General features: G+C 40.2%; 1 protein-coding gene across 3 annotated transcripts in view; it reads right to left on the bottom strand.

The window, feature by feature from the left end:
• SRFBP1 (serum response factor binding protein 1) overlaps window positions 1–11628 on the bottom strand; it is an 83142-nt gene extending 71514 nt beyond the window's left edge. Inside the window, exon 1 of one of the 3 annotated variants that reach the window (XM_056325075.1) lies at window positions 11472–11628. In XM_056325075.1, coding sequence (XP_056181050.1) covers window positions 11472–11501 — 30 coding nt within the window. In that variant the 5' untranslated portion in view covers window positions 11502–11628. Of the gene's footprint in view, window positions 1–10963; window positions 11113–11471 lie in introns of those variants that run through there. The other 2 variants (XM_056325076.1, XM_056325074.1) reach the window with 2 other exon arrangements.
• Between the last annotated feature and the right edge of the window lie 2574 nt (window positions 11629–14202).

Here is a 14202-nt window from a genome sequence, read left to right as displayed (position 1 = left end):
TGCAGCATTCACTGGTAGCTCTATGCCAGTGATATACTGGTATGTACTGCTTATATAAAAAACTAATTTCTGTTTGCCCTGCTCCACCATCAGCTTTAAATTATTTATTTTCTTTACAACGGGTGGGCTTTTTTGTGAACACTTTCTTTCAAGACAAAATAAATGTTATTTCAGTATCTTTAATTTTAGAAGTACTAAGAGTTATACCCTGAGGAATAAGTTCTGTTTTCCACTGTCAACTTTATTTTGCTGGCTAGTTTCCATTCTCTATTGAAATTATCAAAGTCAGAATCTAGCAAAAAAAGCTAAGAACTCCCGAACTGCAGAAGAAAATAGAGAACAGAAAAAACAAAGGAATAAACACAAATTTATGGCCATTTTAGAGCACGTTTGGAGATACTTATTTAAAACTGGCTTACTCTCATTAGTTATTTGGAAACTGAGCAAGCCAAATCATAAGATGGCACTCTTTTTCTAAAATAGCTTCCAAACAAAGAGCTTTTCCAGATTCACTGGAATCTTACCTTAACACACAGTATCTTCTGGGAGAAAGACAAGCCCCAGTTCCAATATTTGTCTCATTAAAAATGGGAAACAAGAAGTCCTTCACATTTTACTCTTCACTCTGAGCTTCCTACTGGATTACTCATTTCTGCTGCTAGACAGTGTAATGAATTTTTGAGATTGAACTCTTTCACATTACCTCAATTTTAAAGACCTTGCGATCTGGCTTCTGAATCTACCAAGCAGCTATACAATAATATCTTAAATTGACAGTTATGCAACTCAACTGCTGAGAGCCACTTTATATCCAATGTTTGCTTGACCACAGATAAAAAGGAATTTAAACATGTCTACAAACATACAATAAACTAGTTTCCAACACAACTGAAGGAATCCAACCAGATCTCTAGACAGTTCACTCAAAACGTAAATTTGAACTCCTAGCTTAGTTTTGGTGTCATGGAGATCTCATTATCAAGCTTACTGGTGGTTTAAATGAAGTTCTCTAACAGCAGTTATACAAATACTCTGCTGGACCGAATTCAACCTGTTTACTCAACATAAAAATCACAAAACAGAAAAGCATGATTCTAAGTCAGATGATTACAGAGCAGAAAATTCACCAGAATAAAAATGAACGCAATATTTGCATTCTAAAAAAAAAAAATATCCCACTGATTTACATTCTAGGTGGTTAATTTTTGACATATATACACACAGATACACATTTCCTTCGGTATTAAATGCCATATGGATTAACATGTACCATTGTGACCCATCTTTGTAGCAGAAATAATATAATTTTTTTCTTCGAAAATCAGTGCAAGAATTTAAAATCCCCTACTCTTATATGACATAAAGGACAATCAAAAAAGTCACTGAATTTTAGAAGCTGGCCACTTTTGTGCTGAAAACCCTCACTAAAAAACTTTTCCCTCAATTGCTCTTCACTATCAACCCTCATAGCATAAGACAAATTGAAAAGAATTTTAACATTGCCACACCAATTGGCAATTCACAATGAATTTGCAGTTGATTACTGTTCTCCTTTTAAGACCTTCCCCCTCCCCCAAAACCCCGAATTCTATTAGGAAAAAAATACACACACACACCCCTTCCCTTCTATACCCATTTCAGCCCTGCCTCCCTGTTTGTTTAGCAGCAAGCTTCAACCCAGCAATGTAAAGGCTGCAGAAAGATGTCTGCAATGACAGCAGTAAGCTATTAAGCAGATTTACGGTAATAGAACCATTTTTAAAAACTGTATTTTATGCAGGCATATATACTCATAAATTACATCTGATAAAAGACTATACTGTATACTGCAAGTATCTCACAGTTCCTTTAAAATAAAAGTTATAAAGTTTCCCATGACTGTGTTTGCATGTTTTTTTCATTAGTGTATACTACCACACCAAGGAACCACAGATGTTTTGTTTTATGACAGCATCTTACTAGTCTACGTGGCCTACCACACACACTTTATATAAACCACTTGAGCTAAGGAAAAGTTTTCATTTCTGTTCTGAAGTACAGTAGTTTGATAACGGCTGTATACAATATTGCCAGAAGAAAAAAAACCTGCATAGTTTGCCATGTTTAATTGCTTCAGTAATTTGCTGAAACAAAATCTGTGCAAATAGCAGATCAGAGTTTGCTGTTAATATTAGTACAACTGATGATGTGGCAACTCTAGAAACTTTAGAAACAGCTGCTGGAACAGTTCCTAGGGGGAAAAAAAAAGCCACAATTCCTCAGAATTCTATCTCACAGAGTGTAAGTTTGGAAATTTCATAAGCTTTCAAAAGACCTTTTCCTTAGGACATTTACATGGTCTGTAAAAGAATGTCAGTAATTTAACACTTCAACTGTTTTAAGCAGAATGCAAGCCCAATCCAGCCCAATTTTCTTCTCCTTCAAGAAACTGTTGTACATAGAATTACTTATTAGTAATGCAAGTAATGCAAGAATTTTTACATGCATTTCCATAGAGCTGAAATGACTGCTGCCAAGTATTCCGGAGTTTAAAGAGAAAGTCTCGTTTGCTTTCTAACTGTGCACAGACTTACAATTTACAGAAAAAAGTACTGATTTGCCAGTATACCGAGAAATAAACTGATGGAAAAGATTAGCTATTCTGTTTTGAATTGTGTAGAAATTTATTTTTTCTTGGTTCTCATAACTTGTTTATATGCCTTTCCAAGACTTATTTCAGTGACATGTAAGAGACTGCATGACCAGTTTCAAGGAAGTATTTAAGCCCACATGCAAGCCAGGGATATGCAGGTCTTGGCAGTGCCAGAAATTGTTACAGCTTCAGTTCTGACTACAGAGCATCCTAGGTACCCATACTTTTTCAGAAGTACCTAAGTGCTAATCACTTCACCTTAAGAATAATGTTGACGTGATCACAGATGAACCTAAAGCAGATATAGCTTAACTGTACTGGCATACAGCTCATAACAGTACTAGAACTGGTGTCCACCATCTGAGGAACAGTCTAGATGTTGGGGTACTTAAGCAGAACTGAAAGCGTAAAACTATAGACCTACTTCAATGTGAGAGAGTCTAGGACAAATGTTTCTACTTCAGAGTGGCTTGGCCAGCATGCTGGGTAGGTGCTGGAACAAACAAGGCTCATGAGCCAGAGACAAAACAGCAAAAGGGAACTCATCTGTAGACCAGCAAGAAGAATTTCCTCAGGGGTAAAGAGTTCCGAGTTCGAGTATTTCCTTTGAGGGAGCTCATGTATTTTATGTTAATTGTTGGATAAGCAGCCTTTGGAGCACTGCCAAGGACTTTTCCTACGGAAATGCTCCCACTGGTGAAATACATGACCAGGCTCCCCTCATCCCAGAAAATCTCCCTTCTTTGCCGGACAGTAGCCCAGCGTTAGCATTCACCAGCATTTGTGATTAGTGCACTCTGCTGGTCATTGTGATTACAGGATTCAACATCTTAAGACTGAGGGAACCAGCTTTCTCAACTACTGGAAAGTTTTCTAAGCCATTAAACAAACAAACAAAAAAAAAGCATTTTCCTCATCAGACATCAGCATGCCTTGAAAGACAGTATGGTACTTTGAATTTTGAGTAGTAAGACATCTCACAGCTCAGTCCAATACCAGATAACTGGTCAGATAGCTCACCTCATGCCTCACCTCCCCTTTAGCCAGCTATAAAGTCTGCACATAGGAATATTAAATTGCCCTATAGGAGTTCCTAGATTCCCACACAGCCCAAGAGATAGCACATGAAACAGATCTTTATGGGTAGCTACTTTATTTCACAGTGGAGCCTGGATCACCACACCGGGCTGGCTGCCCGCTTCAGATTGCTGTAAACACTGTAAGGCCTATAGCACTCAGTCACCGTTACTTTGAAAGTTTCCACCTAGGATTCTTTTTTTATCTCTGGTAAAGAAGGTTCAGGAATGCACTTAAAAATATCAGAACACACCTTAGGTAACACTAGCCATTTGGATATAATACATTAAAAAACTGAATGCTCGCATCAGCCTGTTCATGATAGAGGAAAGCAATTTTACAGAAATCCCAAGAAAGCAAGCCTAAGTGTTCACGGTTCTGATTACTGTGGGAAGTCTAACTCCTGAAAATTAATGTTTTGCTTGACTTATTACAGGACTGCAACCAGTTTTAAGAGTTCTTTTGCAACAGACAAGAGACCAGGTTGGTTTTTTTCCCCCTTGAGATACCCTTGGTCACATTTTCCAAAAATAAACTTATTTAAGTGTAACAGAGAAATCGTAAGATTCTTCTTTCAAGCTGATTTGTAGCTACTCTTCAATTAAGTCATTACGTAACATTAAGATCAGACAAATACAAGAGCTCCTTTGACTTCCTCTTTGAACCATCTAGTTCTCCTGCCCTTCTAGTCTTGACCATTAGAATTTCTGTAACATAAACACCTACCAGAGAACACAACTGCACATCATATAATCATCCTGACTATTTTAAGTTTTGCTGGTTGGACACCCTCCCCAGATGTTATGCTTGTTTCACAGAAATGCCATTGCTTAAAGATAAACACTTAAGTGAGATGAAGAACAGCACAGTTCTACCAGCCCCACAAGCCAACTGAACAGCTCTCTATGGTGGCATTGGGACAGTCTGTCTTCACCCCTCCTCCAAACCCCTTCCATTCCTCCCTGATCCCATCTGCCTGCTGCTCACACTCCCTGTTAAGACCCTGCTACCTTAAATCCATTACAGAAAACTACCCTAGCAAAAAAATTATTCTGCTCACAGAAGAAGGAGGTAGGACCATGTGGCTGGAATGGATGAGGAGCAAGGAGATTGAGAAGCCACAGCTTCAGAAGCAGTGAGCCCAGCTGCCTGTGAAATCCGCCAGAGAACCACACTCCTTCAGAGGCACATCACGTACCTGAGACACACTGAACAGCAAAGTGAATGAAAACATAGAGAAGCATATCATATCTGAGTGATGCGGCAGTCACAACCATAGAATCATAGAATTGTTTAGGCTGGGAAAGACCTTTAAGACCATCAAGTCCAACCATTAACCTAGCACTGCCAAGTCCAGTGCCTATACATTGAATATTGATCCTGGCATGCTGAGGAAGGCTGAATAATTTTGTTGTTCATTAAATTCAATAATGAATGAATTATTAGGAAGACCTTAAGTAGCTGCAAATAAATACCATGGAAAATTTTTAAACTCACTTTGCATGGAATGTTTCTTGGCAAAAATAATCAATTAAAAAAAAAAAACACCACCATACTGTAAGTTAATTTCATTTCAGATCAATTTAAAATTCACATGCTGGACCTACTGTTTCAGTAACAGAAATAGATAATGCACTAAGGACTAGCATGGGTAAGTAATCAGGTTTTTCACATTTAATGCACCTTACAAAATTCATAAAGCAGTTCCTGGCTATACAAGTCAACTCAGTCTCAGGAGGAATGCATGACCCTCTCAAATTGCCCCCTCTCCATTCTTTAATAACTCCACCTGATACCCCAGTCAGACCATGGTTTTTTTCACTGCTATACAGAAACTTTGGTCACCAAAAGTGATTCAGTTTTAAAAGCATGTGCTTCACCTTTCAGCAATTTGTGACTGAAGGCATGTACAAATGCAATTTCAGTAACTGCCTTTCCATTTATGTTTGTTATCTTAGCTGCGTCTGCCCATCTACTGACAAACATTTAGCCTATCCATGCTACACCATGCCAATCCAGTCTTTATATAAGCATCTCCAAACATACATTTACTTCTGGTTGCAACTATGATAACACATGCAAGTTTCGCAGGATTACAAATATAACTCAGACTGCAGTTTCAGACTTTCAGACCGTATGTCAGTCTTTTTTCACAAGTTAAGGCCATTTCCCCTGTCTTTTTGTCTGATTTTTTTCGTAACCAGCTACACTATCCATCTTTGATTTCACTGTATACTAGTCTAAATCCTTAGGCACATGTCCAGACTGCTTTCTGAATATGTCTTCACCTAAACTGCTGTCCAGATTAAGTCAGAGATCAGGATGTCAGTCCTAAATCTAAAGAGTAAAAGGGCCAAGTATTGTCATGCTGAGTATCACAACACAAGCTGTTGGGATCCAAAACACTATCGAGTGGAATCCACCACCTTTAAGCATCATTACTAAGCTTCCTATATAACATTTTTTAAACCTGCACTTTGTTTAGCAGACTGAAAAACGTGTGTGCACACATATTACACTGAAGATACACTTTTATCCTGAGCCTACCTTTTACGGAAAAAAAGAAGAACAATCCACCAGCTGCAGATGACAAGCATTATGTAGATATCAGCTCTTATTACTTAAAAACTATAGCTTTGTAAATAAAGCTCAACTTTTTCTAATTCAGCAAGAAGTCCATAATGTTTTTATAGAGAGAAATTATTTTGGATGCATGCAATTGATTATTAAATACAGATTTAAAGAGAAAAAATCACCTGATACCAAAGTTTCCATACCCAAACAACTTTGGCAAATTCAATTCGTAGGTCCCACTGACAGAAAAACCTCTCAATTCGGAGATTTAAAGTTGCTTTACATAATGTGATGCCTTACTAATGTTCAACTTCACCACTACAGCACTTGTGTAGATGCAGATTAGAACACTTATTTTCAAAGCAATTCATACAGTCATCATTTCCACTAGCATCATGGGCTTTCTGCAGCTTCATTCCTTGAGGTAGTTGTAAGCAGAATTTAATTTAAAAAAAAAAGTAAAAAGGATGGCAGAGCAATTTGTTGTCATCATACAGTATTGGTACCAGAGTATCACTGTAAAAACAGAACAACATTATTTAAGATGCATAGGTTCTGAAAAAACACAAATCTGGGTTGGTTCCCATTCAAAAGCTTCAGTTTCATACTACTGTATATTGCTGATCAACAATGATAATTTTTCACATTACAGGAGCTATCTCCCTTGAAACTTGCCCTTGTCCACGGTTGTGGATGATTATGTGCTGCCATCTAGCAAATGTTTCCAGAAAAGTTTAATGTTGAAAGCTATTATGTGACAAGACACCTGAATATTCTTAGAAAACTTAGCACAAGACAGCAACAGTGTTTTAGAAAGATTCCTTCAGCCTGCAAGCTTATAAAATTAAACACAAGATGAGAATACAGTTAGGCTTAATACAGACAAACCCTTCAACAGCATGATCATATGCAGTTGATATATCAGAATTGCAAAACTGAACTTTTTCATTCTACAAGTTATATTTTCCCCTGTATAAAAGAACATGGTTAGAAAATGGTAAGAAATACTGCATTTTGCTCTTCTTTCTTAAACACTCCAGTCCTCACTCTGTCCTAACTTTCTGCAGTCTTTACTTTCCCGCTGCCCCCAGCTGTTCCTTGGGCACAGAAATCAAAATTCAGTAATCCCATACAGAAATGTGATGTCTGAATTATAAAAACATTTGGTTTTTTTAACTCTTTTCAATTTTAATTTTTCAGTCATGCAGTCACACTGAAACTACACCACGTTATTTGCCAGCAGCAAGACAATGGCTTTTTAAAATTACTGGACCCTGGTAACTGCGGGTTCTGCCAAGATGTGGCTTTTTTCTGTTATTAACTAGGTATATATGCAATTAGAGAAAAAAAGAGTATTTATACATTTTTGGCACAATACCTGTTTGTTAACACAGAAATAATTTAAGTTTCTGAAGCTGTTACACTGATAGAAAAATAACTTTGCATAAAAAAATAAAATAAATGATTAACAGATTGTCCAAAATTATTCTGTGGATAGCTGAAAAATTATGACTGATTTCTTACATTTTTCTGTATCATTTCACCTCGTCACAATTGCAATTCCCTCTTATTTTCACCCAGGATCCTGACCACTGTACAGTAACTTCAGATCCCATTCATACAGTCACCTAAACAGTAAAACATTTTCATTCTTTGCTCCCTATTAGATCAGAACAGTTGGAGCATGGTGCTTCATGGAGGCACTATTCTTTAACCAAATAATACTTAAAAAACCCAAACAAGACAACTTCTGAGGTCTCTACTCCTTTCCAAATTCCCTGAAATTAGCCAATGAATTCAAAAACTGTCATGAGGGAGACACACATCAGTTCTTCACTTGTTTCACTTCCTTGAAGGATTAAATTTTTGCACTAAGAGTAATACTCAACTTCGAAGTTTCTTTGGTGATAGAAAGTTAAATTATCACTCAATTAAATGGTCTTTAATTTCAAAACATGTATACGCTTCATTATAATATTAGAAGCAAAGGCTTGATTTTTACACTGTACTAAGAAAACTTTCCATTAAGAGTGTGGAGTGGTTGGTTTTTTTTTTATTTTCACCAGAAGAGTAATGCCCCAAACAACTCCTGCCATTGAATGACACTGAACTGAAGCTATCTACTCAAGTGGTAAGTAATTATACTTCCCATTCAGAAGTAAGATATAAACAACTATACCTTACCTGTACACAACAGATGCTGTGCAACTTTTATCTATGACAATACAGCTTATAGGAATGCTATAGACACTGCAGAACAAAGTAGTTCTAGGACATCAATAATTAACATTAAGAAAGGTGCCAATTTTTGTAACCGAGTGTCCTGGTTTCAGCTGGGATGGAGTTAATTATCTTCTTAGAAGCTAGTATGGTGCTGTGTTTTAGCTATGATGTGAGACTTTTCAGTTCCTCAGGCCTTGTTAGCAAAAAGGTTGGAGGAACACAAGAAATTGGGAGGGGACACAGCCAGGTCAGCCAACCCAAACTAGCCAAAGAAATATTCCATACCATGGGATGTCATGCCTGGTACATACACTTGGGGGGGTGGCTGGGGCGAGCAGGTCGTTCAGGGACTGGCTGGGAATCAGTAGGCAGGTGGTGAGCCGTTGCATTGTGCACCACGTGTTCCTTTCTTCCTTTCCCTCTGGATTTTATTATGTCCCTTCCCCTCTGCATTATAACTGTTATTGTCATCATTGTTATTATTGTGCTTTCATTTATATTGTAGTTCAATTATTAAATTGTTCTTATCTCAACCCTCAAGTTTTACATTCCTTTCCGATTCTCCTCCCCATCCCTCTGGGTGAGGGGAGAGTGAGCAAGTGGCTGGGTGGTACTTAACTACCACAACACTAAGAAACACTGGTCTTACGACTATTTGTTCTACCTGTAAGCAAAATAACAACTGGGAAAAATTTTTTGAAACCGACCACCCCAGAATTTCTTGAGACTCCATCATTTAGCTAACCAATATAGTTTATGATATTAATTAATAGCAGAAGTCTGCCTTAGCCAGAATTAAAACCCAAAATATGTAAACATAACACAGCTGAATTTACACAGGTCTTACACAGAACTACTGTAAACCCAGCTAAGACAAACAAGTTTATCAGCTATGTAAGAGTCACAAAGTTCTTTCTGCAACAACTACCATCATGCCTATTTGATATAGTCTAATGGGGGAAGAAATTTGTATGATCCCTAGCATTGGTTGACTGTGGAATGCCAAAGGTGCACTGTATAAAGCTGCTTTGTAATTACAGCAAATCTCCCTCCACAAATTGGAAGAATACACAATGGAAGTCCAAGATTGTTTAAAACATTAGCCCTTCTAAAACTTTTACTTTATTCATGCTCAATTTCCACCATTTCACCTTTGTTTGAGGAATATAAATACTTTTTCCTGTTGAAACACATTCCTACAAGGACATCTTAGTAATAAATCCACCAAAGATATCCAGGTATTGGTAAAGAATATATTTCAGATTTTATGACTAGTCACCATAGTAATTAATACAGTTCTAATGCTTATGAAAAGGCGTATGCGTAGAAATGGAAAAATTTGTTAATCAGTTCACACTAGGTCTCCATTCTACTCCTAGCCAGCCTGACCGGCTGTCCCTCTTGATGTGATGGCATCCAGGATTTCAGTCTCTATACTACCTTACATCTTGGATGGACCTGTTGTTAGAGAATGCCTGTTTTTTGTAAGAGCTCCGATGAAAGCTGCCACCTCCAGAAAATCTACAAACTTTATTATCAGTTTCCTCTTAGGACAGGGTGATGTTTGAACTACGGCACTCCCAGTGTCCTTACCGAAATTTTTAAATCTTTTGTACAGGAAATCCTTGCATTCTGTCTTTTTCTGAAGAACTGTTTGATCATTCCTCAGTCAAATAACGCTTCTGCCTTAATCCCGTGTTGTAAGAGTAACTTTGTGGTGAAAGGCTACAAATCACCACCCGAACTTGATCAAGCAAAAAAAATTTCTGTTTCAGTGATGAATGCTCTCTTTAGTGATTCATTGGCATATTTCAAAGTGTAATCAGTCACACTTGACCATACCTTTGTTAACAGCTAGGAACAAAAGTTTGTAATAAAATGCCAAGTAAGTATCTGTATTTTATGTAATATCAAACTACATTTTTTCTGATGAACAGGCTACCTCTCACTAAACTCTTGATTTACAAACCAACCTCTGTCAGAGCCACTACATGCCTACAACATAAAACTTAACTTTAAATACAACTGTAATCTCAGAGTGCTTGTATAATCGGTCATTTTTGTTCTACTGATGACAAATACTGTGAATTATCTAAGAATCCTTGAAGTGTATAATGCAATCTGCAGAAGCTGATACAACTCAGGTCAGCATAACTGTCAGCTACTCTTTAGGTGTTGCAGCAGCAGTTTAAAGAGGACAGTTTAGCTGTATCAATTGCACGCAATGATTTGCCAATGTGTAGCCAAAACTCAACACAAGTGAAACACACTTAATCCATGCTACAAAGCAGGAAAAAAAATCTGAAAGAAATAGGAAACACCAGACTTCTTACAGAATAGGAAAAAGTTAGCGCTAACCCATTAATTTCTCATTCTCTGCAAAAAAATAGGGCAACATCGTATCTTTGCCATTCAGAAGACAGGCAGCTGAGACTTTGGTAGGTCCGAGAGAATTACCTGCAAAACTTCAGTGCTGACACAAAGGCAGTAAGATACGACATGATACGATGACGAGATATACTCAATGACAGGACGTCGAGCCGAAGCACACATGTGGACAACTGCGTGGCATCCCCCAAAAGGTAGCTTATCATCGCAAGGCAGATCTGTATTTCCACCGCGCAGCCCTCCCGCTGAGCGCCCGCACGGTGCGCAGCCCTTCCGAGGCGGGCGGCGGCGGCCGTCCCAGCCAGGCTGCGGCAGCCGCGGCCGGGCCCGCGGGGCCTTCCCCAGCGCTGCAGGCGGCCACGCCGCCCCCACGGAGGGCAGCGGCCGGGCCATCCCGGCTCGGCCCGCTCGCAGGGTGACAGGCCGCCGTCGCCCAGCCCCGCCACCTCCCTCCCCTCCCGGTGTCCCGGCCCCCTCCAACGGCCACTGCCACCACCTGCCCCATCGGGTCCCGCTCGGCCCGAGCCTGCCCCGCCGGCCCCCTCCGACCGCCACCCCAGAGGACGTGGGGGCTCACCTCGTTGTTGAGGTTCAGCACGGGAGCCATGGCGTCGGTCCCTGCCCGCAGAGCTCCGCCGTCGCCCGACCCGGCGCGGCCCTCCCCCCCTCCGAGCGCCCCCACGCCGCACCGCAAGCAGCGCGAAGCGAAACTGCGCGCATGCGCGGCGCGCGCGGCGGCAGGCCCGCTCCAGGCTGCAGCTCTATGGGTAGAGCCTCTCTAGGCCGGCTCTCGCAGGTCTCGGTCCTCCGACTCCGCCCCGGCCACACGACTTCCGGGTGGCGCGTGCGCACCTGTTCTCGGCCCGCAGCCGCCGGGGACCTGCGTTGGGTTGGGTCGGGTCGGCCGGTGGGTGCCGGTGGGTGCCGGTGGGTGCCGGTGGGTGCCGGTGGGTGCCGGTGGGTGCCGGTGCGGCCGATCGTGACCTGCGCGGGGCGCCTCGGGGGCAGCTCAGCCTGGGGCGCCTTGCTGCGAGCGGCGTTTTGTGCTGCTGCGGTGCTTCGTCGGCTGGATGAGCCCAAGACCTGCAGAGCTGTACGACTCTGAATCCTTAAACTACATGAAACATCTGCCCTTCCGAGTAGTTTATAATCTTGGAAATAATCTGTGATTCTTGCTTGTCGTGCTGCCGTTGTGGAACCGGCTTTAAAAGATCACATGAGTAAACGGCAGATATGTCTAGGCTTTTCTTTACCCCCTACCCCCTACCCCCTTCCCCGTGGCCCAAGAGCACTCTGTTTCCAAACTGTTCTAAAATTTGCAGATCGACTTTTCCATTTGTGAAGAAGGCACAGTACAGATTGTGCAGCAATTATATTGTCTGAAGCTTTAGCATTCTAAAATTTTTGTCTACACGATTTTAAGTAGCTGTAGAGAAATGGGGCTGAGCATGTGTTTTGCTCTTCGTGAGATCTCAGTCTCAAAAAATTTGGCAGAACTTTTCCTCCTTATTTCCAGTTTATTGTGCTGGAAGGGACTGTTGATTTAAACAGTCGGAAATATTTTTCTATTTTACTGAAACAGGACTTCTACAAAACTCATGCCTAAATGTAAGCAAGTCTTGGCATGTCTAGAGAGTGAATCAGTTATTGTTTCACATTACAGTTTATCTGGTGCAGTATTGATAAGAACTGAGATCATACTAAAAAATATTTGGGGAAATTGTTTTAAGTATAAAGCCTTTCTGTTTGTATGAATAAAATCAGTTTCAGGAAATTCTTTGGATGTTCACCAGCGATTTGCTGGCCCCTGGATGGCACTGTTGTGCCTGGAATTCTGCTTTGAAGTCTGAATATTTAAACAAATAGGACTGTTGTCAGCTGTCCCTGTAATGCATTTTTTTTCTGCAGGATCTGGTATTTAGATCTTGTTGTATTTTAATATTTGATTTTGACTGGTGCTCAGGGCATCTCTTGTAAGTGAACTGCAGCTAAGTCACCTTTGGCTGTAATTTTTAACAAGTCTTACATGCAAGTGGCATCAGGCCAGGCTAGTCCTTCAAAGTAAAACTTCAGAGTTCCATTTAGGATGTTTCAGAAACTGGTACTGGTTGTTCAGTGGCAGTCTGGATTTCATTTGGATTAATAAAGAGCCAACTGATACTACTTTGTACCCATCCTTGCAGAATGTAGTAAAGGTATTTTGTTCTAACAGGAACTGAATTCCAGGTTAAATGTATAGTTGCTGAAAATGCTTTGGCTCTTGACTGCAGGTGAGGGGTATTTACCACAGCTGCTGTCTTGGAAAAATTCTGACTTGGGCGGCTGTATCCAGCCTACCTAAAGTCAGAGAGTATTCTTTCCTTGTAGTGCCACTGATGGCAAGCAGCTATTGTGTCCTACATAAGAAGTAGTTGTATTTGGTTATGTCTGCATATAAAGCATGTTTGGATGTGATGTACTCAATACTGTTAATATGTTTTTAAAAATCAAGTAATATGATTTCCTATCTAGATTGGATTTGTATCCACTGAGTGTAAAATTGGAATCAGAAACTTAATAAGGAAAGATTTTCCAAGGAGAATAAAGAGGTGCTTCCCTTTGTCTTGAACTTTCATACAAAAGTAATTCTTAGATATGTCAGCCTTAAATTCCATTGTGCACGTTAGCAAAGAGAAAGTCAAAAGAGGACAAGGGAGCCAGCTGCAGTTCTGTAACTCCAACCAGTGCCAGCCTGGCCTCCCATCAGTTGTTCCTTGTCTGTGTAGCCTACTGGGTTGTAACTTCAATTTTCCTTTCCATTTCCTCTGGATGGTGAAGTACCAAAATAACTTGCTTTGGACGTTTCTTGTAGACCCTGATGTCATACTTACAGCCTTTCTTCATCCAACAATTTTGTTTTCTTGTTACTTAGTCACTGATGAAGATACGTATTTTTGTTGCTTGCACCTTACTAAACCTCACTGCCCTTCCAGAGCCTAGAATCACTGTGCCTCACACCTGATGTATTGGCTGTTTGTGGTACTAGTTTTTTACTTAAATTAATTTTAAGTCAAGTTTTTTTTTTCAGCTTCTCATAGTCAGGATGCTTTGAGGCATTGCCCCATATAACACTTTCACACTTTGATGCTTTGTTCCGACTTTCTTCCTTTCATGTTGGTATTTCACGCAGATATTTTAGCATGCATTCTCAGTGTTCTGGACTGTCTTGTTATCTCTACTTGGAGAACAGCTGCCTATATGTGCACATGGCAGGGCAGCATGTATTTGTAGGACATAATATGTTGCAGAACAATACAGGGAAGTCCAAC

Source organism: Falco biarmicus, chromosome Z (genome assembly GCF_023638135.1).
Source record: "Falco biarmicus isolate bFalBia1 chromosome Z, bFalBia1.pri, whole genome shotgun sequence".
Lineage (NCBI taxonomy): Eukaryota > Metazoa > Chordata > Aves > Falconiformes > Falconidae > Falco > Falco biarmicus.
This window is presented reverse-complemented; position numbering and strand designations above follow the sequence as displayed.